This window comes from Phoxinus phoxinus (genome assembly GCF_949152265.1).
Source record: "Phoxinus phoxinus genome assembly, chromosome: 4".
Classification (NCBI taxonomy): domain Eukaryota; kingdom Metazoa; phylum Chordata; class Actinopteri; order Cypriniformes; family Leuciscidae; genus Phoxinus; species Phoxinus phoxinus.
In genome coordinates, this window is record NC_136879.1 from 33,535,849 (window position 1) to 33,557,712 (window position 21,864).

At 39.4% G+C, this 21,864-nt stretch overlaps 4 protein-coding genes across 5 annotated transcripts; 1 reads left to right on the plus strand and 3 right to left on the minus strand.

The window, feature by feature from the left end:
• Positions 1-681: 681 nt before the first annotated feature.
• Positions 682-1,632, minus strand: LOC306997671 (odorant receptor 131-2-like; the record flags this gene model as incomplete). The annotated part of the gene is made up of 1 exon (XM_079611038.1): positions 682-1,632. The coding sequence occupies one exon, from the start codon at positions 1,630-1,632 to the stop codon at positions 682-684; it is 951 nt and encodes a 316-aa protein (XP_079467164.1).
• A 2,606-nt stretch (positions 1,633-4,238) lies between these two features.
• LOC306996536 (uncharacterized protein) lies at positions 4,239-5,370 on the minus strand. Its single transcript, XM_079609128.1, has 2 exons — positions 4,768-5,370; positions 4,239-4,665 (listed from the first exon to the last, which is right to left on the minus strand). The coding sequence occupies exons 1-2, from the start codon at positions 5,345-5,347 to the stop codon at positions 4,418-4,420; spliced, it is 828 nt and encodes a 275-aa protein (XP_079465254.1). The 5' UTR covers positions 5,348-5,370; the 3' UTR covers positions 4,239-4,417.
• A 28-nt stretch (positions 5,371-5,398) lies between these two features.
• On the minus strand, positions 5,399-8,738 carry LOC306996537 (uncharacterized protein). Of its 2 annotated transcripts, XM_079609130.1 has the most exons (4): positions 8,379-8,738; positions 7,328-7,462; positions 6,837-6,992; positions 5,399-5,777 (listed from the first exon to the last, which is right to left on the minus strand). In XM_079609130.1, the coding sequence occupies exons 1-4, from the start codon at positions 8,556-8,558 to the stop codon at positions 5,769-5,771; spliced, it is 480 nt and encodes a 159-aa protein (XP_079465256.1). In that variant the 5' UTR covers positions 8,559-8,738; the 3' UTR covers positions 5,399-5,768. The 2 variants fall into 2 exon arrangements, with proteins under 2 accessions (XP_079465256.1, XP_079465255.1); XM_079609129.1 differs by lacking the exon at positions 5,399-5,777 and having other exon boundaries at positions 6,765-6,992.
• Positions 8,739-13,254: 4,516 nt separating this feature from the next.
• On the plus strand, positions 13,255-14,664 carry or95a1 (odorant receptor, family 95, subfamily A, member 1). The gene is made up of 3 exons (XM_079611376.1): positions 13,255-13,384; positions 13,573-13,677; positions 13,755-14,664. The coding sequence occupies exon 3, from the start codon at positions 13,795-13,797 to the stop codon at positions 14,560-14,562; it is 768 nt and encodes a 255-aa protein (XP_079467502.1). The 5' UTR covers positions 13,255-13,384; positions 13,573-13,677; positions 13,755-13,794; the 3' UTR covers positions 14,563-14,664.
• The last annotated feature ends 7,200 nt before the right edge of the window (positions 14,665-21,864 follow it).

Genomic DNA, 21,864 nt, shown 5'->3' on the forward strand with positions numbered 1-21,864 from the left:
CTATAATAGTATAATATATTTACAAGTCAGTGATGCTGAACTGTTCTTTTCTAACAGAAACAGTGAAATGAAACAGAAATATTTATTAGATGCCAAAATTAATAATAATAATTTATGAATAATATCATTAAATGTATATACTGATCTCAAATAGTCTGCAATTACATATAAATTGTTCAATACAAAAGTGGATCTATTTGTAAATTTGTATCTAATGCAAATTTAAAATAAAATATTAAAACATTTAATTGTTAATAATTAAATTACATAATTATGTTCAAATATATTACTAAAACTTAAAACAATATACATTAAATATTTGAAAGTGTAACAAGTAATGCCAACATTGTAATCAGCTATGTGATACACTAAATAAAATACTCACTAAATACTCATATTTTTGTAAGTTGATTTTCAACATATTATTCTAGCAGTCACGTACACTGCATGTGAGAGGCGTCTTTCCCAAGACAAATCTTGCAGTTGGCCAGACAATTTTAAACTCTCAATCTTCATTATTAGAATATATCAACTAGAATTGGATGTTTAGGCAGTTGGTCAACAAAAACTGGAGTTTTGATACATTACAAATTTTACTTCATGACATTTTGAAAGGAATTTATATTTATTTTTATAAGATAAAAATCCCAGAAACACTCTTTAACCTTTAAAAATAGATAATCATGTTTGTTTATCAGTGTCAGATGAGATAACATTGTTTTTGTATCTGATATAGTAAGCCATTGCTGCATAGAATTTCTCATCTCTAAACCCATAGACGAGAGGACTTACTGCTCTAGAAGTGATACTAAATGCGAGGAAATTTATAAATCGGACAGTCAGATAAGATTGAATATCATACTGCATAACTACACTCTCAATGTAAGGGCACATCACCTCGGCAGTACATAAAAACAGCTGAATTATGTGCAGGGAAATGGTGCGCTGCCCTTTTGATGCTGACTTGTCACCAGATGCTGCACGTGCAGCAAGGTATATCATTACATAACAAAAGACTTCAATGATCAAAATAACCACAAGCCCCACAATGTACAACAGACCCCTAGCAAAGTGACTAATCTTTTCCGGAATCATAATCTCATAGTGACAGTGTGTGAGTTGAGACAAGTATTCACGAGAGGCAGTGTTGACAAGAATGAACATATCGACAAAGGGGTTTATGGAGCTCAGGATCCAAATCATTAAAATCACCATTATGGCTCTTCTAGAGGTGGAGATTGCATGGTGTCGGAGAGGCATGCAAATTGCCACATAGCGCTCCACGCACATGGCACCTATGGTTAATGGTGCACTCACTGCGATTGCTTCCGTTAACATGCAGATGGGGATACAGAAATGCAGCGGTATTAAAACAAAGTTGTATGATAAGAGCACAACCAAATCTGTCAGACAAAGAAATATTAGGTCTACCAGGAGAGAGTGACCAAACAATATATAACGTGTCTCTGTTCTAAAAGTCTCTTTCTTGGAGAATATTAAGAGCATGAGGAAGATGAGGTAGATGAAGGGCCACACAAAGATCTGGGTCAGCGCCAGTGAAATGTTTCTCCGGACGGGGTCAACTTGGATAAGTTGCATCTGCATATCGCCACTGGCATTCTGACTGGCCATTGTGCACACATCTGGGAGAAAATTAGACAAGACAACAAAAGCACATTTACAATAATACATCAAATATGTGAGAAATAAATAATCAATGCTTTAGAATAAACAATATATATGTCAATTCTAAATCAGCTCCATGTTGACTTGAAAAACAAAGACTGAACAAGTATTCAGTTCACAACAATCAATGTTATAACCTTGCTATACCATTTACTGAAAGTATTCTTGACTCTATCCTTGAGTCCTGGTCATATCAGGTGTAACTTTACCTGCATGAGCCAAATGATGAAGAGTGCTGTGAACAGACATTTATATAGGGTTTGATAGAGTAAAACTCTAATGACATCTAGATCTAAATTTAGATTTGCTTGTGTGTTGAGGATAGACATGGAGCACTGAGACACAATTATGACATTAACCTTAACAAGTAATATATGCAACACAACAGTTTTACAGTGAGTTACGCGCTACCTGTAACAAAATACAAATAGCCAAAGTATACATACATTTGAAGGTTACGAATTTTCTACTGCTGTCTCTGTTTCTACTTATAATCAATGCTCTTCCTTCCTTCTCGTTGCTTGTTGGTTTATTGGCATATTGAGATCTGTAATACGGTACACCCTTAAATGTGTTCTCTGTGCTTGTTCTGTTATTTATTTCATGTTTTATTAATGTTTTTGTTTTTTTCTTTCTTTCATATTTGAACATTAATATGAAATTCATCATTTGCCCCTTGGCCTCTGTTGGCCTCCTAATTATCCCCATATACTGATTGGCTTCAACACCGTCTCCTCTCCACCAGTAAGCTGGTGTGTGATGGGCGTTCTGGCGCAATATGGCTGCCGTCGCATCATCCAGGTGGATGCTGCACATTGGTGGTGGTTGAGGAGATTCCCCCTTCCATGTAAAGCGCTTTGAATACCCAGAAAAGCGCTAGGCCTATATAAATGTAAAGAATTATTCTTAAATTCACAAGCCAGTCGAAACTAATGTAAATATGATGAGTGCATTTATGAGACAAAACAAAGACCCTATGATTCTCCAATGTTCATGCTGAATATCGGTTGTGAAAGTTAGAATGCACTGTTAGTAGACACAAAAAGGATTTGGGGAAAATTGTTTCTAAATGTAGATGTAGTCAGTATCACAGTACAGGTTGCATTTGATTAAATGGACCACATGCTGCTCAATTTTACCTCTAAATCATAACTTTTTTTATTTTTTATTTATATTTTAAACAAAAAATTGCTCACATTTTTAAAAAACATTACGCATAGTTGAACGTGACGAATGTGGCACTTCCAGAATTTTGTTTTCTTTTTTGCCATTTTACAACTGTTGATCATTTAAAAGTCCTTATTAAAAAAATTGTTTAATGTCATGGGTGTTTCTTGCTTTTAGCCTGTGTTTACTCAAAATATAACTGCAAATAGCACCATAATGACATGCGGGCCTAATCTGTACACAAGCACTATACAAATTTTGAATTACAAGCGACTTTGAAAGATGCTTATTTGCTGTCAATAATGCACGACTAGACCCTCATTGACTTAATAAATCTGTGGACCGCGGATCCAGTTCCCACCCAAGTCCCCACCCTCGAAACCTAACCTTCTTCACCGGTCCGTCTGGTAATGACCCTCTTCAGCCAGTATCCCTGCCTGACTTCCTAGTCCCGTCTCCATCACTAGTCACAGCCAGTCCCTTGGATCCCTTTGGCACCACTGGTGTGGTCCAGGTCCTCGGCTCTGCCCCTACCGCTCACTCAGTGCGGCTCATCCACTGCGTGGCTCATCCTCTGTGCCTCGGGCTTATCCATCACCAGCTCGGCACGTTCCTTAGTCTAAGTCTGTAATTTGAGTTTATTTAATAAATACCTATTGCACGTGGATCCTGCTTTCTCCTATGCTTCAACCAATTGTTACAGAAGAACATACCACAACATGGATGCAGCATATCTTCGCTTCCTTCTCAGCCAAGGTAACCGTCCAATTGAGGAGTATGTGAGGGACTTTTGTGATGAGATCTTAAAGGACATGTTTCGCCATGGACTTGATGAGTCGCTTTACTATCTTATGCCTGACAATACCCCTATCTACACTCTGGTGAGATATATTGACTTTGCCCTTTTGTGGAGCGGTTCGTCATTTGTGTGTATGAGACGAAGAACCATATAAGTCCATATTTTCAAATTTTGAATAATAAATTTTTTTTTATTTGGACTCTTGATTATAATTTTTTTTTTTTTTTTTTTACTTGAAGATAGACAACAAAAGCTTCCCAAATCTAATGAGATAAGTTTTTTTAGTATCAATCTTAAAAATAAAAAGTTAGAGTAATTTACATTTCTGGAATGTGGAAGAACAGTATATGTCCAGTTAATGTGGAATAACAGTATAAGTCCAATTCATCATATCACTTTAAACCATTTATCTACTATCTTAGTTTTAATACAGTAACAGAACATTAAAGAAAATATTAAGCATTTCTTTCTTTCAATTTATTTTATTTTTTGCCAACGTAAATCACAGAACAAAAACACGGACAAAACAGTACGAACAATGAACAATACATATGTATTAACAAAAATAATTTTTTGTTCCTTTAACTTTTATAATACATTTCATAAATAATTACCCCATTCATTAATTCACTAAATAAATAGATACCTATATATTCCTATTATACATCATAAAATAAGGCATACAAGATAAGCTACAACTACTATTATGATTAATTTTACACAATATACCCCACCTTACCCTGCACATAACCAACACATACTAGGCTACTCTCCACATTCTAATGTCCCATAAAATTCTTGGGCCTCCGCTGGCATGTAGGCTATCATTTTCATTAGGTCACAGTGCTTCTCCTTCTTGATGGGCAGAGGGTCATTGTAAGCACGAGCATACGTGGTGAAGAACAAGGGAGCTGGAGGTGGTTGATTCTTCCTTTGTTTGGTGATCAGCCAGGTCTTCCATCCCTCGTAGAGGCTGTGGCTTCCTTTTGTGTGGACACACCATGGATCAGCAGCTGAAATTCAATTCATTCAACAAGAAATTCAATAAAGATTTTTTTTCATGCACATATCCCCAACACTGTTAATCTCAGAAAACCAACTCTTTAGTTTTTTACCTGTCACTTTCAACCACATCATGGATGTGATTAGGAAGCCAGGTGGTCGCTTTAATGTTGCATCAGGGAGCTGCCTGAAGTCCGCACATTTCATCTCAATTACTTTAAATGGATGCTGCTGCCTGGCTCCACGGATCATCTCGGCTACATCGCTGGGAGTGTGGAGTGTGGACACCTTACGCCTCTTGTCCAGCGTGGCAAAGGAACGGTCACAGGGAAGGAAGGAGTGACCAGACACCATGAACTTCTGCTCTATCTGACTGAAGTACCCTCTAGATACGAGCAGGGCCATGAGGTTTAGGACTCGCCAGTTGTTGTTCTGCCCACAGCATCGGTCACTATAGATGATGAGCTTCCGTTCTTTTGCCTGGACTAGGGGAGCGAAAGATGTTTCTGCCCACTTCAAAAGACAGCTTGCCACCTCGATGGAACCTCTGTGAGCGATGCCCTCATGCCAGAGCCACATTGTAGGAGGATCGTCAGTGCCCATCTCCTGGATACAGAGGTTGTAGTTGGCCAGCTGCCGTTGATAGTATACGTTGGAGTGTGTCAGGTTTGGCGTGAACACTACCCCCTGCATGTCGATACAAATGACATGGCAGTCATCATTGGCTTTGGTCCACTCTGTGTCAGCCTGCAACTGGGTGTACGCTTTTTCAGCTTTCCGGTGGTGAAGCTCACTCTCGGCTGAAATCTTCAACCTTTCTCCATCTGTTGTAGCAGCTGTTAATTTTGAGAACAGGGCATCACATTTCGCACAAGTGTCACTTCTTGGCTGCCCAAAACTGAGGTTCTGCTGCTTGAAGAGGTCCCTATAGAGCCAGAACTTTGCAGTGGATGTTGGATTGTTTTCCTTGTACAGGCGGAACATGCGGAGCAGGTTTAAATCAGGGCTCAGGTACTCCCTCTCCACATCTCCCTTCATCCGTGAGTAGTGGTTCGGTTGGCGTGGGAAGCTCAGGATATGCTCTCTTATTCCCTCTCTCACTGCAGGATGAATACTATGAGGCCTAAAAAAAAACACACAACTCATGAACAAGGGAAATATAATAAACTATGCTGGTCTGTTTTGCACAATTGCATTGTTTCTGTGACAATAAAATTAATTTAATGTATAATTCTAAACTTTCCTCTAAACTATACGATTTTGTTTGTCACATACAGTCATTAAAGGGATACTTCAGGATTTAGCATTAAGCTTTGTATCAGTAGAAAACCTAATTCTTTTTAGTATTTTTGAATTACCATGCTTTCCTCCCTCATATCCCCCTGAGATGAAAGATTTATATATATTTTTTGTCTGGAAAAAGTCCTCAATGACGCAAAAATCGTCATTGTTTACATGCACACCTTTTGTTTCAATCTAACTGAATTCATTCCGATTTGTGAATCTGAATGTAGTGTTTACATGAATGCTAAACATGTGATCGATTGATGTGTGCGTTTTAGCATTGCAATCTGGGAGTTGTTGTCTTTCATCCCCATAAATCAAAAATAAATTTTCTGGCTTTTCTCAGTCTAGAAGGCTCCAAATTCCAAATAAGATCATGACCTTTGTATCATGTTGTAATGATACAAAGAATAATCATACATCACATTTGCATAGCACTTTACCTCTGATATCGATCTCAAAGTGCAAAAATATGTTTCCTGACTGGGCAACAACAGTGAGCTTAATCCTAACCATTACGGTACATGCGTTATAGGGTGGCAAGGCACCAGACTCCCTATAATGCCAGCGTCCAGTGCACCATTAGATCAGGGAATGTTGTAGGGCAACTGATGCTGACATTGGTGCAGTTTTAAAAACTAACAGGACGAGAGCATGAGGTCCTTCAAGATTTTTTTTTTACTTACCTGTTCTTATGTTTTCCTCTGAAGTCCTCTAATGGAGACCTGACTTTAGCTACCTGCTCTGTTCCCTCAGACTGACTGCCTAACTTTTCTTGAAATACCTTTTCAAAGATAAGTAACTTTAAATAAATATGTAATGGACAATGTATCTAATTAAAATCATGCATGTAATAAAAAGTTAACAAACGGAAAACGCTAGGCTATATAAAACTTGCCTGTAGGCGACTGTTGGTCAGTTGAAAGACTGACATAAATGTGAGCTTACAAACAGCAAGTCTTTGGCCTCCTTGTTGCACATGGTACTTGAAGGTATACTTCCTCTTAGTTATCTCAGTGTCAGGCCCACGTGGTCGCCTGCGACTCACCTTGTGCTAGAAGTAAAAAGACATTTACCATAGCGTAGTAGGCTAGCCGTCGTGTAGAGCTGTCAAGTTAAGGTCATTAAGTACGTGAGTAGGCTTTGGTTAGGAGAATGAATAAGCCAATGAGTATGCCTTTTAGGGCACCAATTCGCTGTGGTCTGTAATGCACATGGCGGCCTACTTGATGCAGATCATCAACATTTACAGTGATCAGGCACATGTGCAGTCTTAGTGAATTGAAGGCATACAGTAGTATTAAATTCACTGGTTATTTCATGGGCCTACATTGTAATGCATTGCATACTGTTGACATGATATGAATTGCTTACAGTAAGTTAGCCTACCTGCTCCAAACCAGAGAGAATGATAGCCTGTTGCCTCTCATAAGAGACAGCATAAAACTCTGTGAAGAGCTGGAGTTTTCTTTGGTCTGTTAGGCTTGAACACTGCCTGGGACACGTCTCCTTGCACACCTTGCCCTTAACAGAAACAAAGTCACATTAGCGGGGTTTTTTTTATAGCTATAGAACACGAGAGCTATTAGCAGCTATTAAGGTTACTAGCTAGAATATATAAAAGCTTACACAATCAATGCATTTTTTTATTATTACCTTTTTATTTTATTTTATTTATTTATTATATAACAAGTAACAAACATAGCATAGCATACAATATTACAAAACAAAGTGTTGCATTAAATGGTAACAGGGGATTAAAAAATTATATCAAAATATTTTAAACGTCAATTTTTTTTCATTTACCAATTTCAGTGAAGACATAAAGCAATCAAATTCTACTCTAAACATCTTAAAGATTGGGGATGAATTTACATATGTTTATGTATATATAATTCTGCCAGCAGTACGTATAACACAATCAATGAATGGTATAACATTAGCCTACGTGACGCAGCTGGGCTGGTGTTAGAGACGCACCTAAAGCGTTTCGATTCATTTCTCCGTGGTTATAGGGAGTAACGTTAGAGACATGCTTAAAAACATCCCCTGAATTTTAACACCCCCTAATTTTCTCAGCTTTCATTTCGACCCATTCATGACTTGATTCGCTAAACAGTCTGAGGTGTATGAACTTTAGTAACGTTAGACGCCCAGTAATATGCCCCTGTAACTAGCTACAAAGTAACTGGCTAGCCAGCTAACATTATCCCGCTAGCCAACGTTAGGGACATTAAACACAGCTAAAATGTTTCGATTAATTTATCCGTGGTTATAAGGAGTAGCCTACAGCATTTATTTCGACTCATTCATGACTTGATCCGTTAAACAGAGTGAGCTATATGAACTCTAAAGTTAGTAGACAACGTCCAGTAGCCTACACGCCCCTCTGACTGTAACCGCTAACTTTAGATACTTTGTATACAGTTCTTTCACTCACCTCTTTCGGTGGACTTTTTCCTCGTGTTTGCTCTCCTCTCCGGTTCACATATGGTTTCCCAGCATCCCTTAAATACTTCCTTGCTCTGTCCTTCCATTCATAAATGTTCGTTCTCCTTTTTTTGCCGAGGTTTTGCCTTTTAATGTCCGCAGCGGACATGAAAGCAACCAGCGTCTCCATTTTTCGTTAGTGGACATAAACGGTTTTTCCACGTGAGACTATTTTAAAATTTAAAATACAGAGTTTTGGTCGCGGGAACACCCGCCCAAAGTGATTCTGTATACAAAGTGGCACACATACATTCAAGTCACATGGTTATCTCAATTTTTGTTTTTTTGGACTTATACGGTTGTTCGTCGCATGAACTCATTTACTGTGGGCTTTACGGATGAGGAGCCCAGCAAGCTCACAGTATGAGTTACCTCACGTCAGTCCTGCCTAGCCTGAGCCTCACTTCAGTCCTGCCGAGCCTGAGCCTCACGTCAGTCCTGCAGAGCCTGAGCTTCACGTCAGTCCTGCCTAGCCTGAGCCTCACTTCAGTCCTGCCGAGCCTGAGCCTCACGTCAGTCCTGCCTAGCCTGAGCCTCACGTCAGTCCTGCCTAGCCTGAGCCTCACTTCAGTCCTGCCGAGCCTGAGCCTCACGTCAGTCCTGCAGAGCCTGAGCTTCACGTCAGTCCTGCCTAGCCTGAGCCTCACTTCAGTCCTGCCGAGCCTGAGCCTCACGTCAGTCCTGCCTAGCCTGAGCCTCACGTCAGTCCTGCCTAGCCTGAGCCTCACGTCAGTCCTGCCGATCCTGAGCCTCACTTCAGTCCTGCCGAGCCTGAGCCTCACGTCAGTCCTGCCGATCCTGAGCCTCACTTCAGTCCTGCCGAGCCTGAGCCTCACGTCAGTCCTGCAGAGCCTGAGCTTCACGTCAGTCCTGCCTAGCCTGAGCCTCACGTCAGTCCTGCAGAGCCTGAGCTTCACGTCAGTCCTGCCTAGCCTGAGCCTCACGTCAGTCCTGCCGAGCCTGAGCCTCACGTCAGTCCTGCAGAGCCTGAGCTTCACGTCAGTCCTGCCTAGCCTGAGCCTCACTTCAGTCCTGCCGAGCCTGAGCCTCACGTCAGTCCTGCAGAGCCTGAGCTTCACGTCAGTCCTGCCTAGCCTGAGCCTCACTTCAGTCCTGCCGAGCCTGAGCCTCACGTCAGTCCTGCCGATCCTGAGCCTCACTTCAGTCCTGCCGAGCCTGAGCCTCACGTCAGTCCTGCAGAGCCTGAGCTTCACGTCAGTCCTGCCTAGCCTGAGCCTCACTTCAGTCCTGCCGAGCCTGAGCCTCACGTCAGTCCTGCAGAGCCTGAGCCTCACGTCAGTCCTGCCTAGCCTGAGCCTCACGTCAGTCCTGCCGAGCCTGAGCCTCACGTCAGTCCTTCAGAGCCTGAGCTTCACGTCAGTCCTGCCTAGCCTGAGCCTCACTTCAGTCCTGCCGAGCCTGAGCCTCACGTCAGTCCTGCAGAGCCTGAGCTTCACGTCAGTCCTGCCTAGCCTGAGCCTCACTTCAGTCCTGCCGAGCCTGAGCCTCACGTCAGTCCTGCCGATCCTGAGCCTCACGTCAGTCCTGCTGATCCTGAGCTTCACTTCAGTCCTGCCGAGCCTGAGCCTCACGTCAGTCCTGCCGATCCTGAGCATCACGTCAGTCCTGCCGAGCCTGAGCCTCACGTCAGTCCTGCCGATCCTGAGCATCACGTCAGTCCTGCCGATCCTGAGCTTCACTTCAGTCCTGCCGAGCCTGAGCCTCACGTCAGTCCTGCCGATCCTGAGCTTCACTTCAGTCCTGCCGAGCCTGAGCCTCACGTCAGTCCTGCCGATCCTGAGCATCACGTCAGTCCTGCCGATCCTGAGCATCACGTCAGTCCTGCTGAGCCTGAGCCTCACGTCAGTCCTGCAGAGCCTGAGCCTCACGTCAGTCCTGCCGAGCCTGAGCCTCACGTCAGTCCTGCCGATCCTGAGCCTCACGTCAGTCCTGCCGAGCTTGAGCTTCACGTCAGTCCTGCCGAGCCAGAGACTGTTCACATCATGCCTGCCGAGCCAGAGACTGTTCACCTCATGCCTGCCGAGCCAGAGACTGTTCACGTCATGCCTGCCGAGCCAGAGACTGTTCACGTCATGCCTGCCGAGCCAGAGACTGTTCACGTCATGCCTGCCGAGCCAGAGACTGTTCACGTCATGCCTGCCGAGCCAGAGACTGTTCACCTCATGCCTGCCGAGCCAGAGACTGCTCACATCATGCCTGCCGAGCCAGAGACTGTTCACCTCATGCCAGACATGCCTCTGTCTTCGGACAAAAGGGCCACCACATCCGCCCTGGCCCTCGGCACAGCCTGCTCCGCCCTGGCCTCCCGTCCTGCCGCAGTCTCCAGGCCCTCTTCCTCTTCCTCTCCATGGACCTGGCCCTCCATCCCACCCCCCTTTCACCTCCGCTCCACCACCCTCCCTTCCTACCGTAAATATATAAAACATTTATTTTTGTGAGTGAATGCAGCACAATCGCGAACATAAATGGACAACTTTAAAGGCGATTTTTTTCAATGTTTCGATTTTTTTGCACCCTCAGATTCCAGATCTCAGACAATCAATCTATCTATCTATCTATCTATCTATCTATCTATCTATCTATCTATCTATCTATCTATCTATCTATCTATCTATCTATCTATCTATCTATCTATCTATCTATCTATCTATCTATCTATCTATCTATCATCGTCTGTCCGTCTGTCCGTCTGTCCGTCTGTCCATCTGTCCGTCTGTCCGTCTGTCCGTCTGTCTGTCTGTCTGTCTGTATTGACTAAAGGAAACGGTGCACCCTCCTTCTTGTGACTTTGTTGTCACAATATGCAGCAATATGCTATCGTTGCATAACTACTACTCGTGTATTTGTCTAAGATACTGAGTATCACAAAGTCCATAAACTATAACCACATAACTTTTCTTTCTTTAAAAGAAGTTTCACAAAACAATGGAAGTGTTTTGGGTGCTGTACTCTCTGTAGGCCAGTGTTTGTTAAACATATTTACATCATTATAACAGACTGGTTCTTTGAGGTGGGGGTATCGCTCAGGAGACTAATCAGAGTGAGAAGTCATTAAATAAATATTTGCTTTGCAGCTTGGCTCGCAAAGGGATCAAGCAACTTGGCCTCATGTTGCCAGGTGGGATGCATCATTGTCAAACAATTAGGAGGATGCACAAATTACACTGATATGCAATAACTATGCACTGATAAAGCACATAATTAGTCACATAGGATTTGACTCTGTGAAGATTTGGTCAACTGTTCCGTGATGCACATCTGATCCTCAGGGTTCATAGTGTTAAGAATGGTAGGCTTTCAGAAACATTAACTCATAAATAAAATAAATAATTGAAGACCTTTGAGTGTTTTAGTGCAACATAAAGATATTTAGCTGATATAACACTACAAATTTGTTTATCATTTTTGTGCATCAAATAGGCCTAGATGGACCAGGGATGGCCAACTTTGGTCACGGAGGGCCACTGTACCACAGAATTTAACTCCAACCCTGATAAAAACTCACCTGCCTGTACCTTTTTAGTAATTCTGAAGACATTGTTCAGGTGTGTTTGATAGAGTTAGAGCTAAACGAAGTTTCCCATCTCTGATATAGACCAATAGCATGAAGACCCTTAACATTTTCGGCCAATTGTGGGATGCGAGAAAGTGGGATCTACAAAGAATGGTTAAAGCACGCAAAACAAAGCAAAGAATTTATAAAGGGGATTTAGAAATTAAATTCCGAATGCTTTTTATAAAGAAAAAAGAAGAAGCCTACATGTCTGGGGAAAAAGATCCAGATTAAAAAAATAAATATATATAAATAAATAAATATATATATATAAAGGTATATTTATGTGTAAAGGCTTTATTTTCTGTAAAGTTGTTGTCTGGGAATGGTTGATTTAAATTAAAATATGTTAAAACTAAAAGGAACAAAGGCTTCATATTTTTAGCTAATATAACTAAGTTTAATACTTATATCATAATTTTAATATTTACGTCGCATAGCGAGTAGCAGCACTTCTAGATGTTGACCAAAAACATGCAGACAGCTTGTTTTTCAAAGCCCCTAACTGCTCCAGATCTTCTTTATGTAAAGCTTGCTGTTTGCTTTTAGTTGTTCGATGATTCCCGCTTCCCTCCTCATTTTAGGTCAGTGCACTTCAAAAAACAGACAGTTGTGAGATACGTGTCTCACTGGTCTAATGAGTGACGCATATGACTCTGCAGACAAGCTGTCAATGTACTTTTGTCTCTGAGTACTTTGCTGCACAGCAGAACAAACAATATGTTAAAATAAGGCAGAGCACATGAGTTCACAGTCAATAATTGATAGCTCTGTTAATGACTAGCCATATGAAACATCCAAACATTCCAAATACGCTCTTCTAGTGGTGAATATTTGACAACTTACATAGTTTAAAAAAAAGATAGAAAGAAAAATACTTAATAACCAAAAAATTACTTTATTAAATTGAATGTAATAATTATTTAGTAAATAGAATCTAAAAGTTTTGAAGTATTAAATATTTACTTTTTAGATTATAGTTTTGCTATAGGGTCTTGTTAACCAGATGAAGGAATTAGGTCTATAAAACCTTGGATACAACATTTATAAAAAAAAAAAAAATACAACACACACACACACACACACACACACACACACACACACACACACACACACACACACACACACACACACACACACACACACACACACACACACACACACACACACACACTTTACGACTTGATTTTATCTTTGTTTGGATTGTTTGGTTGTTAATTGCTATAATTATGCTTTGTGTTCATAGCGTGAAGTTAAGTCATCCTATGGGGAAACAAATCCCATTCCTTTGTCATGAAGCAAATCTTTGGCAATATAAAAGTGGGCTACCCATCTGGCATCTCTGATCATCTTTTAATTTCTCTTCCAACAGAGGCAGCTTGGTGAGTCAACAAGCGTGTGAAGTTTATTTTGTGAACAGAAGTCAAATTATTCAATGAATTATCCAGTGAACATCACATTCGATTAGATTACATTATGTTTAAAGTACAATTACCGACAGTTGTTTTAAACCATTTTCATTTTCCACATTCTAAACTAAACAAATGTTATTTTGCAAACTTCCTTTCAGCCCTTGTAACATCAGCAGTGGTGCAAAACCCTTGAAAACATGCAGAATCTGACAGAACTCCCAGGCAACACAACATCCAGCAACAACCTTTCTGTCATTGTAAAGGTGTGTGTGGTGATCCCATTCTTCTTTGCCTTCCTGTTCTTCATCCTCCTGACGTTGTCCACCTTTGCATCTCACAGGCAGTTCTTTGACAGCTCCCGTTACATCCTCTTCACCTACATGCTGATGAACGACACCCTGCAGCTGCTCTCCTCTGTGTCCCTCTTCTTGTTAGTGATGGGCGCTGTGCAGTTTGCAATCGTCTACTGCGCACCACTGCTGTTTGTGTCCACTGCCACCTTCCTAAACACCCCACTCATCCTTTCCACTATGTCACTGGAGCGCTACGTGGCCATTTTCTACCCGCTTCACCGTCCTGCCATCTGGAGACCGGAATGGATTTGGATCATCATTTTAAGTCTGTGGATCATCAGCTGCATTCTGCCCACTGTCGACTTTGTCTTGTTGCGGCTCAAGCCGGGTGTAGATGTCCACTCGACCCCTGTGCTCTGCAAGACCAATGTGCTCAATGCTTCTCCGATTCAAGCTCTGTTCAAAGTGAGCCTCAATGGGATCTTCTTTGCAGTGGTCGCTGTGGTCATCCTCTTCACGTACATCCGGATCCTACTGGAGACCCGTCAGATGCGGCAGGACCGAGTGTCAGTGAAGAAGGCTCTGCACACAGTGCTCCTTCATGGGTTCCAGCTGCTCCTCTGCATGATGGCTTTCTCACAACCCGTCGCAGATTTCTTACTTGTCCAGCGTGTAAACTTGTCTCAAGCAGATATGTCTTTTATCTACTATTTCTGCTTCATCCTGCTTCCTCGCTTTCTGAGCCCGCTCATTTACGGCCTTAGAGATGAGAGCCTCAGAAGCTATATGAAGAAAGCCATGCCTGGTTTTGGTGCACGTATTGACCCAAATAAAGAAGTACAAACGGCTAAATGAGAGTGCAAGAACAATGTTGTTGTTTGTTATTGCTTTTGCAAGAGTGACATATCGAGCATTTAAAATCAACGTACATTATGTTGTATATTTGACACACACCATCAAAAACTAAAGTTTCATATTTATATTATTTGATGGATAAACATATTTTCTAAAAAAAATGATCTGTCAAACCAATATTTGATTGTGTTCACTAACAGATAATGTTGAATGCACTTTTTTCTCCATATAGAACAGAATAATTATATTAGGATCCTGAGGTCATTTATTTAAGATTTCTCCCCTTTAACTGATGTACATTATTTTCTAAATGCAGGCTGATAATATTTGAATTAAAATATACAGAATTCTATGAAAATACATAATTCAGAATTGCATTATTAACAATAATAACAATGGAACAAAAAGTGTGGGCTCACAATTACACTAATGTTCACAAGTTTGGGGTCGGTAAGATTTTTTTAATTTTTTTAAAATAAGTCTCTTATTTATTTGATAGAAATTCAGTAAAAATGACTATTAATACTATTAATTATATTACTATTTAAAATAACCGTTTTATATTTTAATATATTTTAAAATGTAATTAATTTGTGTGACTTTTCAGCATTATTACTCCAGTCTTCAAGGTCACGTGATCCTTCAGAAATCATTCTAATATGCTGATTTGCTGTTAAAAAAACACTTCTTATTATTTTCAATGTTGGAAACTGTTTTGCTGCATAATATTTTTATGGAAACAGTGATATTGTTTTTCAGGATTCTTTGATGAATAAACATTTTAAAAGAACAGCATTTATTTTAAATAGAAATTATTTGTAACATTATAAAAATGTCTTTACTGTTTACTGTCTTTTTTTTTTTTTATATCCCACTGACCCCAAACTTTTGACCGGTACAGTATATGATCTGCAAATATAAATGTGGAAAATGTGATCATAGTCTGGTGTGACCCTTATTATGTTTTGGGAATATTTTAGATCTTATTTTCTATGAAGATATGGAGGCAGTTTTACTCATATATACATTTATGAGTAAAAAAATCATTCTGACCATTTATGATGCAATATTTTGTCTGCACTGCTAATGTATGTGTACGCATGCTATTTTTTTTTAAGTAGTATAAAATATATAACACAACACAAAATTATTAGATTGTCATACTAAATTTGTTGCATGACTAGTCTGTCTTTTTTAAAAGGAAATTTGAAATGGATAGCCTACTTAGTGGTTTGGGAATAATATCTTGTTGTAAATACATATCCTATACATACAACGTTTTATATGTACGGTAAGATTAGAATTAGCAAGTCCTATATCACATTGCATAGCAAATAGTCACGTTCATGCCAGGCTCTTCCTCATTCTACAGAATTCTACCTGTCACTCATCACAGCCCATCAGCAGCACTAAAGCACGCTCACACTTAGCAGCAGTTTGGTGTTTGGCCTTGTTAGAGAATACAGTCTCACTTATCTAAGGATTCCTTTCGTTATCTGTAGTTGAACTTTTCCAAGTCATCGCCCTGTCAAGTCAGTTATATCCTCGTCTCGTCTGCTTCCCAGTGTGTTGTTGTCATCTTCGTCCAACCTGCTGAAGTTAAGTCTGTATCACTATCCATTGCATTATTCTGAAATCATCTGCTAAAGTCTCTATACTCGCCTATTGTGTCTGTTTCTGCCATTCCCACAATAAACTTACCAGTTGTTGATTTTACATCTGCCGTCATCATTGTGTCTTTGCCTTACAGTGCCCACAGCATTTCTGCAGTTTACATCCATGCATGCTTTTCAGCCTAAATATCTTTTGACCTTAACATATATGAAAGGAGGATAAACCTGCCATAGCAGTTTTAAGTAAAAGTTAAATGATAATGATTTATGAAAATAAATGAGGAATCTCATGTTTGCATGCACATGCAACAAATGGTATTAAGAAGCCCTTGCTACATTCTGAAATGTATGTGCTATCACCATCAAAATACTTTTAGTGTGTGTAGAGTAAATATGCCAGTACAGAATACTAAACTTATTGTATTTAGCTGTATTTCATCTGTATGTTTTCTGTACTTTATTTTAACTTAAATACTTATGCTAAATTAAACATAAGCTTTTAAAAAGCACAAAGCCTCAAATTATATGTTGGGGGGAAAAAAATGCCAAAATCAACGTAAGCTTTTAAAAAGCACACAGCCTCAAATTATCTGTTGGGAAAAAAATTAAACAACATCCAAGAAGTCAGGGAGCCTTTATAACAACTTTGGGAAATATTGTAATTACCAGCATGACTTTCTTGGGGAAAAGTACACAAGTAAATCAGACATACACAAAATATATATGAATAAGAAAATTATAATGAAGAATTATATTATTTATTTATTTGAAAAATTATGATATGATGATGCAATGCAGACAGTAAATGTTTATTGACCACACACAAAGCAGTAATAGTTTGTGCTTATTAGAAGTGTTGTGACAGATGATCTCCCTTGGGTCTGATTAGAGCACATAGTCATGAAATAAACACGTGTTTTCCTCCTGCTTTGGGTTAATTAACAAAGGTAATAAGCAACAATGAGTAGTCTCATGTTACATCAGTCCTTAGTGGCAATTTCTCTACCAGATGCTCTTCTAAACAACAAAATTGCCTGTGCTGAGCTGAGCATAATTAACTACAGAATATGTCAGGCCCATCTATGAAGACTTCATTAACTTTGCTTATTAACTTTATTAGATATAATGCCCTGCTAATACAGAATAATACAGAGTCTAATCAGTGTCTGAGATTTGCATCCAGTTTTTCATTAAAAAAAAGAAGGTAAAAAAAGCATTTCACTTTTGCTCATCCCTTTTTTAAACTATGTCAGTTAATGCCAGTGCCCCAGTCAACATTTCATGGTGGTCAAACACACTACATGGGTTTGTCCTTGGGTTCCATGTTATGTAAAAGGTTGAGTGAATTAAGAAATAAATTTTGATTTTTTACAAATTTTCTTAGCATTTTCATTTTGGTAACACCTTCAAGAAGATCATTAGTTAACATGAACTAACAATGAAAAATAAGTATAAAGCATTAATTGATCTTAGAGTTAATGTTAATTTCAAAATGTATACATTACTAAAAATAAGAGTTGTATCTGTTAACATTATTTAATGGACCAGAGCTGACAGTTCGATTTTTATTAACTAAATACAACAAGGAGTACAATAAATTTAACAAATGATTTGCTCATTGTTCGCTAATTTTAGTTAATGCATTAACTAACGTTAACTAATGGGAACTTATTGTAAAGTGTTACCACATATTTGCTGAGGTCAGATTTTGGATCTGAGTAAGGCAATGTTTAACAAATTAAATTTATGTTGTGTTTTGACAACTGGACTAAAATACTTATCTGGGTTTTGTCAGTTTGAATTGCTGAGTGAAATCTGCACAGATTATAAAACATGGCAAACATCTTTCATTTTAGAACATTTCTTGGACTTCATTGTATATTGATTTTTTCTTTTTCTCATTGGTACAAAACTACTCATCAAATGACTAGCAAAGGCTTCTCAATGTCACAAGGCAGAGAAAAATAATAATTATTGCATGTACACTGTCTGCACTTTTGAATAATGTATTAGTTATGTTTTGTAAAAAGGGCTATTTTCACACCAACATAGTTATATCTTTTATATATATATATATATATATATATATATATATATATATATATATATATATATATATATATATTATATTTATATATTGGCTGCTATAACCAATATTTGATTGATTCTAATCTTTCTTAATGCAACAATAGGAATATGTCTACTCTTGTCATTTGTCACATTTTGGAAGTACTGAGCTATGCTACTCCACTCACTCTCACTATGAATCTAAAGCGCTATATATGTATCCTCTTCATCTTCATTGTCTCAGTCTACTTCATGTTGGAAACTCAGAAGCGAAGACCAGGAGACTCGGATGTGTCTTAGGTTTTTTTTTTTTTTTTTTATCAGAGGGAAATACAGGTGAAATAATTATTTATTGATTTTTCCAATTTTTCAAAAGGCACTATGCCAAATGGAAGAGCTTATTGTTCACACGTGGCAGGGTCAGCTGAGGTCAGTATAGGTGTTCTTTATGATGATGTTTTGCACCATTTGTTTTCTTATGTCAAATTCAAAATGTGTTGCAAAAATGGCAAGCTCTGTAAATCAGCTGTAAAAGGCTTAACAACTGCTGCATTACATGGATTCTAGTTGTTGCCTTCACTCATTCAGTTGTGGTGTCCATTTGTATAGCAGGCCCTCTTGCAGTCCTTAACCTTTGGCTCTCTAGCGGTTAATGAACAGAACTACATGCGTCTTGCGGAAGAACATTGTAGCCGAAGCTATTTCTCTCTGTTTATGTCTATGACGATTCACGCAGGTACTGGGCTACTCCGCAGCAGTAGGCCTACGACAAAAAACAAACTAAAATAGTCTGAATATAAACAGCTATTATAGTTGGACCGTAGTAATTCAGGATAAGACAAAAACACAGTTTGGAAAATGGATTCATGATAGGCTACTCGCTCATTTTATAATTTGTGTCCCTGCAGACAGTTCAATTTGCGCAACCCCCTTTATCTGAGCATGTTATTGGCCAATAGGAGGCTACTTTCCGTCCCTGGAACGAGCTTCTCATCTATTACAATAGTCTACAATAAACAGTAGATGGCATCATAAAACCTTTTTTTTTTTCTTCACAGATGATTGCTTTTAAAATATATTATTTGGGGTTTAAACCATTTTGTCAAAATAGAAGAAAAAAATACCAGGTAGCCTACAGTATCTTTAAATGTTGGTATTTACCGTCTATGGTATTTACATAAGGAGGTCAGATTTGCTGATGCAGACTTATGTTAAAGCTATATATGTGCTGACAAAATTCTGTACAAATAAATTCAGACATGAAGTCAGTTGGTCTGCTGTATATTTGCATTAGATATTTACTGATATTAAAGCAAAATATGTGTGTGCTTTTTAAAATGAAATTTCAATAGTTTGTCTGAATGTAAAAAATAAATAATATTATATAGGCTATATATAATTAAAGGATCAAATTCAATAGTGCATAATGTTTGTAGCATGTAAGTTTATAGCATAAAGTACGAGCATCACCTTTATTGCAAAGCTGAGTTACCACAATCTGACAACTAATGTGCATTTATTTTCCATGTTAAACACAGGCCTAATATTTAAATCATTGGACATTCGCTCTCTTTTCTTACGGACAGATAACACAGCTAATGGCACCATCTTGTGACTGAAAATGGATAGACAAGTGACATTGCAAATAGTTTAGTTAGTTTAACCAGAGTTAGTCTCTCTCTCTCTCTCTCTCTCTCTCTCTCTCTCTCTCTCTCTCTCTCTCTCTCTCTCTCTCTCTCTCTCTCTCTCTCTCTCTCTCTCTCTCTCTCTCTCTCTCTCTCTCTCTCTCTCTCTCTCTCTCTCTCTCTCTCAAGATTCAAGATTCAAGATTCAAATAGCTTTATTGGCATGGTGAAAGAAGTCTTTACATTGCCAAAGCATTCATAACACTTAACAATATATAAAATAAAAATAAATAAAAATAAAAATTTCATCAAAATAAACATGGCAATAAAATCTTCTAATATTTATATCAGTGTCTCTAGGTGTATAGTTTGTAGCTCTGTCCTGCTGGAGGCTCTTTTGTCGTGACAGGACCTCACATACCGGGCAGCCAGGGTTGAGCTCGCTGGGCTTTCTCCAAGCAGGAGTGGGAGTTTGTCCAGATTTGATTTCTGATGGAAGTCTTTCTGGTGGGTTGTGAAAAGGGGATAGAAAGTGTCCCTAATGTCTGTATAATTGGGGCAGGAAGTCAAAAAATGTAGCTCTGTTTCCACTTGATTCTCTGAGCAGTGAGGGCACAGTCGCTCTTCCCTCGGCAGCCAGCTCTGTCGGTGTCTGCCGGTCTCTATAGTCAGACTGTGTTCACTGAGTCTGTACATGCTCAGGACTTTCCTCAGTTTAGGGTCGCTCACTTTACTCAGGTATCCTGCCAATTCATATCTTCTGTTTAGGGCCAAATAGCATTCCAATTTACTCTGTTTTTCTGTTAAGTCTGTCCAATGTTTAAGGTATTTTTCTTTTTGTGTTTTAATTATTTGGTTTGGTCTGGCTATGTTTTTATTGTCAGTTTGTGACGTCAGCTCTAACACCAATCGGCCGAGGGCGTTTCTCTCTGGCTTCAGCTCTTGGTAGGACAGGGCTTTGTAGTGGAGGGTCTGTTCATCGCTATCTTTTAAGTGGGCATGGAATTTAATGGCTCTTTTTTGAATCGTTATCATAAGGGGGTATAATCCTAATTCTGCTCTACAGGCATTATTTGGGGTTTTGCGCTGAACTCGTAGCAGGATTTTGCACAGCTCGGTCTGCAGAGTCTCTATTGGGTGTTTGTCCCATTTCGTGAACTCTTGGTCTGTGAGTGGACCCCAGACCTCACACCCGTACAGCGCGATGGGCTCGATTACGGTTTTGATAATTTTTAGCCAGATTCTGATTGGGATGTCAATTTGGATATTTCTCTTAATTGCGTAAAAAGCTCTCCGTGCCTTTTCCCTCAAGTCATTTACAGCTTTTTTAAAATTTCCGGTGTTGCTAATGTTTATGCCAAGGTAAGTGTAGTCCTGCGTGTGTTCGAGGAGCATGTTGTCCAATCTAAAATTATAATGTTGGTCTTGGCGGCTGGGTCTTTTTTGGAAAATCATTATTTTAGTCTTTTTGGGGTTAACTGCCAGGGCCCATGACTGACAGAAGTTGTGCAGGAGGTCTAGATGCTGCTGTAGACCCTCTTTAGTGGGAGACAGCAGCACCAGATCATCAGCGAACAGAAGGCACTTGACTTCAGTGTCCAGTAGAGTAAGGCCAGGAGCTGCAGACTGACCCAGAGCCCTCGCTAGCTCATTGATGTATATATTGAACAGCGTGGGACTTAAGCTGCAGCCCTGTCTCACTCCACGACTCTGAGGGAGGAATTCTGTGTGTTTATTACCAATTTTAACCGCAAATTTGTTGTTTGTGTACATGGATTTGATGATGTCATATGTTTTTCCTCCGATGCCGCACTGGATTAATTGAAGAAAAAGACCTTCATGCCAAATGGAGTCTCTCTCTCTCTCTCTCTCTCTCTCTCTCTCACACACACACACACACACACACACACACACACACACACACACACAGTATGATGATGGCTCATCCTGGCTGGGCTATGTGCGGTTTTTTCATCTCCTGCGTGAGAACATGGTGA

Coding starts and splice junctions, on each gene's coding strand:
- LOC306996536 (XM_079609128.1), bottom strand. CDS start 5,347: ATGCAGGGGGTAGTGTTCACGCCAAACCTGACACACTCCAACGTATAC. Junction 4,666..4,767: donor GATGTGGTTGAAAGTGACAG/GTAAAAAACTAA, acceptor ATTGAATTTCAG/CTGCTGATCCATGGTGTGTC.
- LOC306996537 (XM_079609129.1), bottom strand. CDS start 8,558: ATGGAGACGCTGGTTGCTTTCATGTCCGCTGCGGACATTAAAAGGCAA. Junction 7,463..8,378: donor GAAAAAGTCCACCGAAAGAG/GTGAGTGAAAGA, acceptor GTTTCTGTTAAG/GGCAAGGTGTGCAAGGAGAC. Junction 6,993..7,327: donor TTCTCTCTGGTTTGGAGCAG/GTAGGCTAACTT, acceptor TTTTACTTCTAG/CACAAGGTGAGTCGCAGGCG.
- or95a1 (XM_079611376.1), top strand. CDS start 13,795: ATGCTGATGAACGACACCCTGCAGCTGCTCTCCTCTGTGTCCCTCTTC.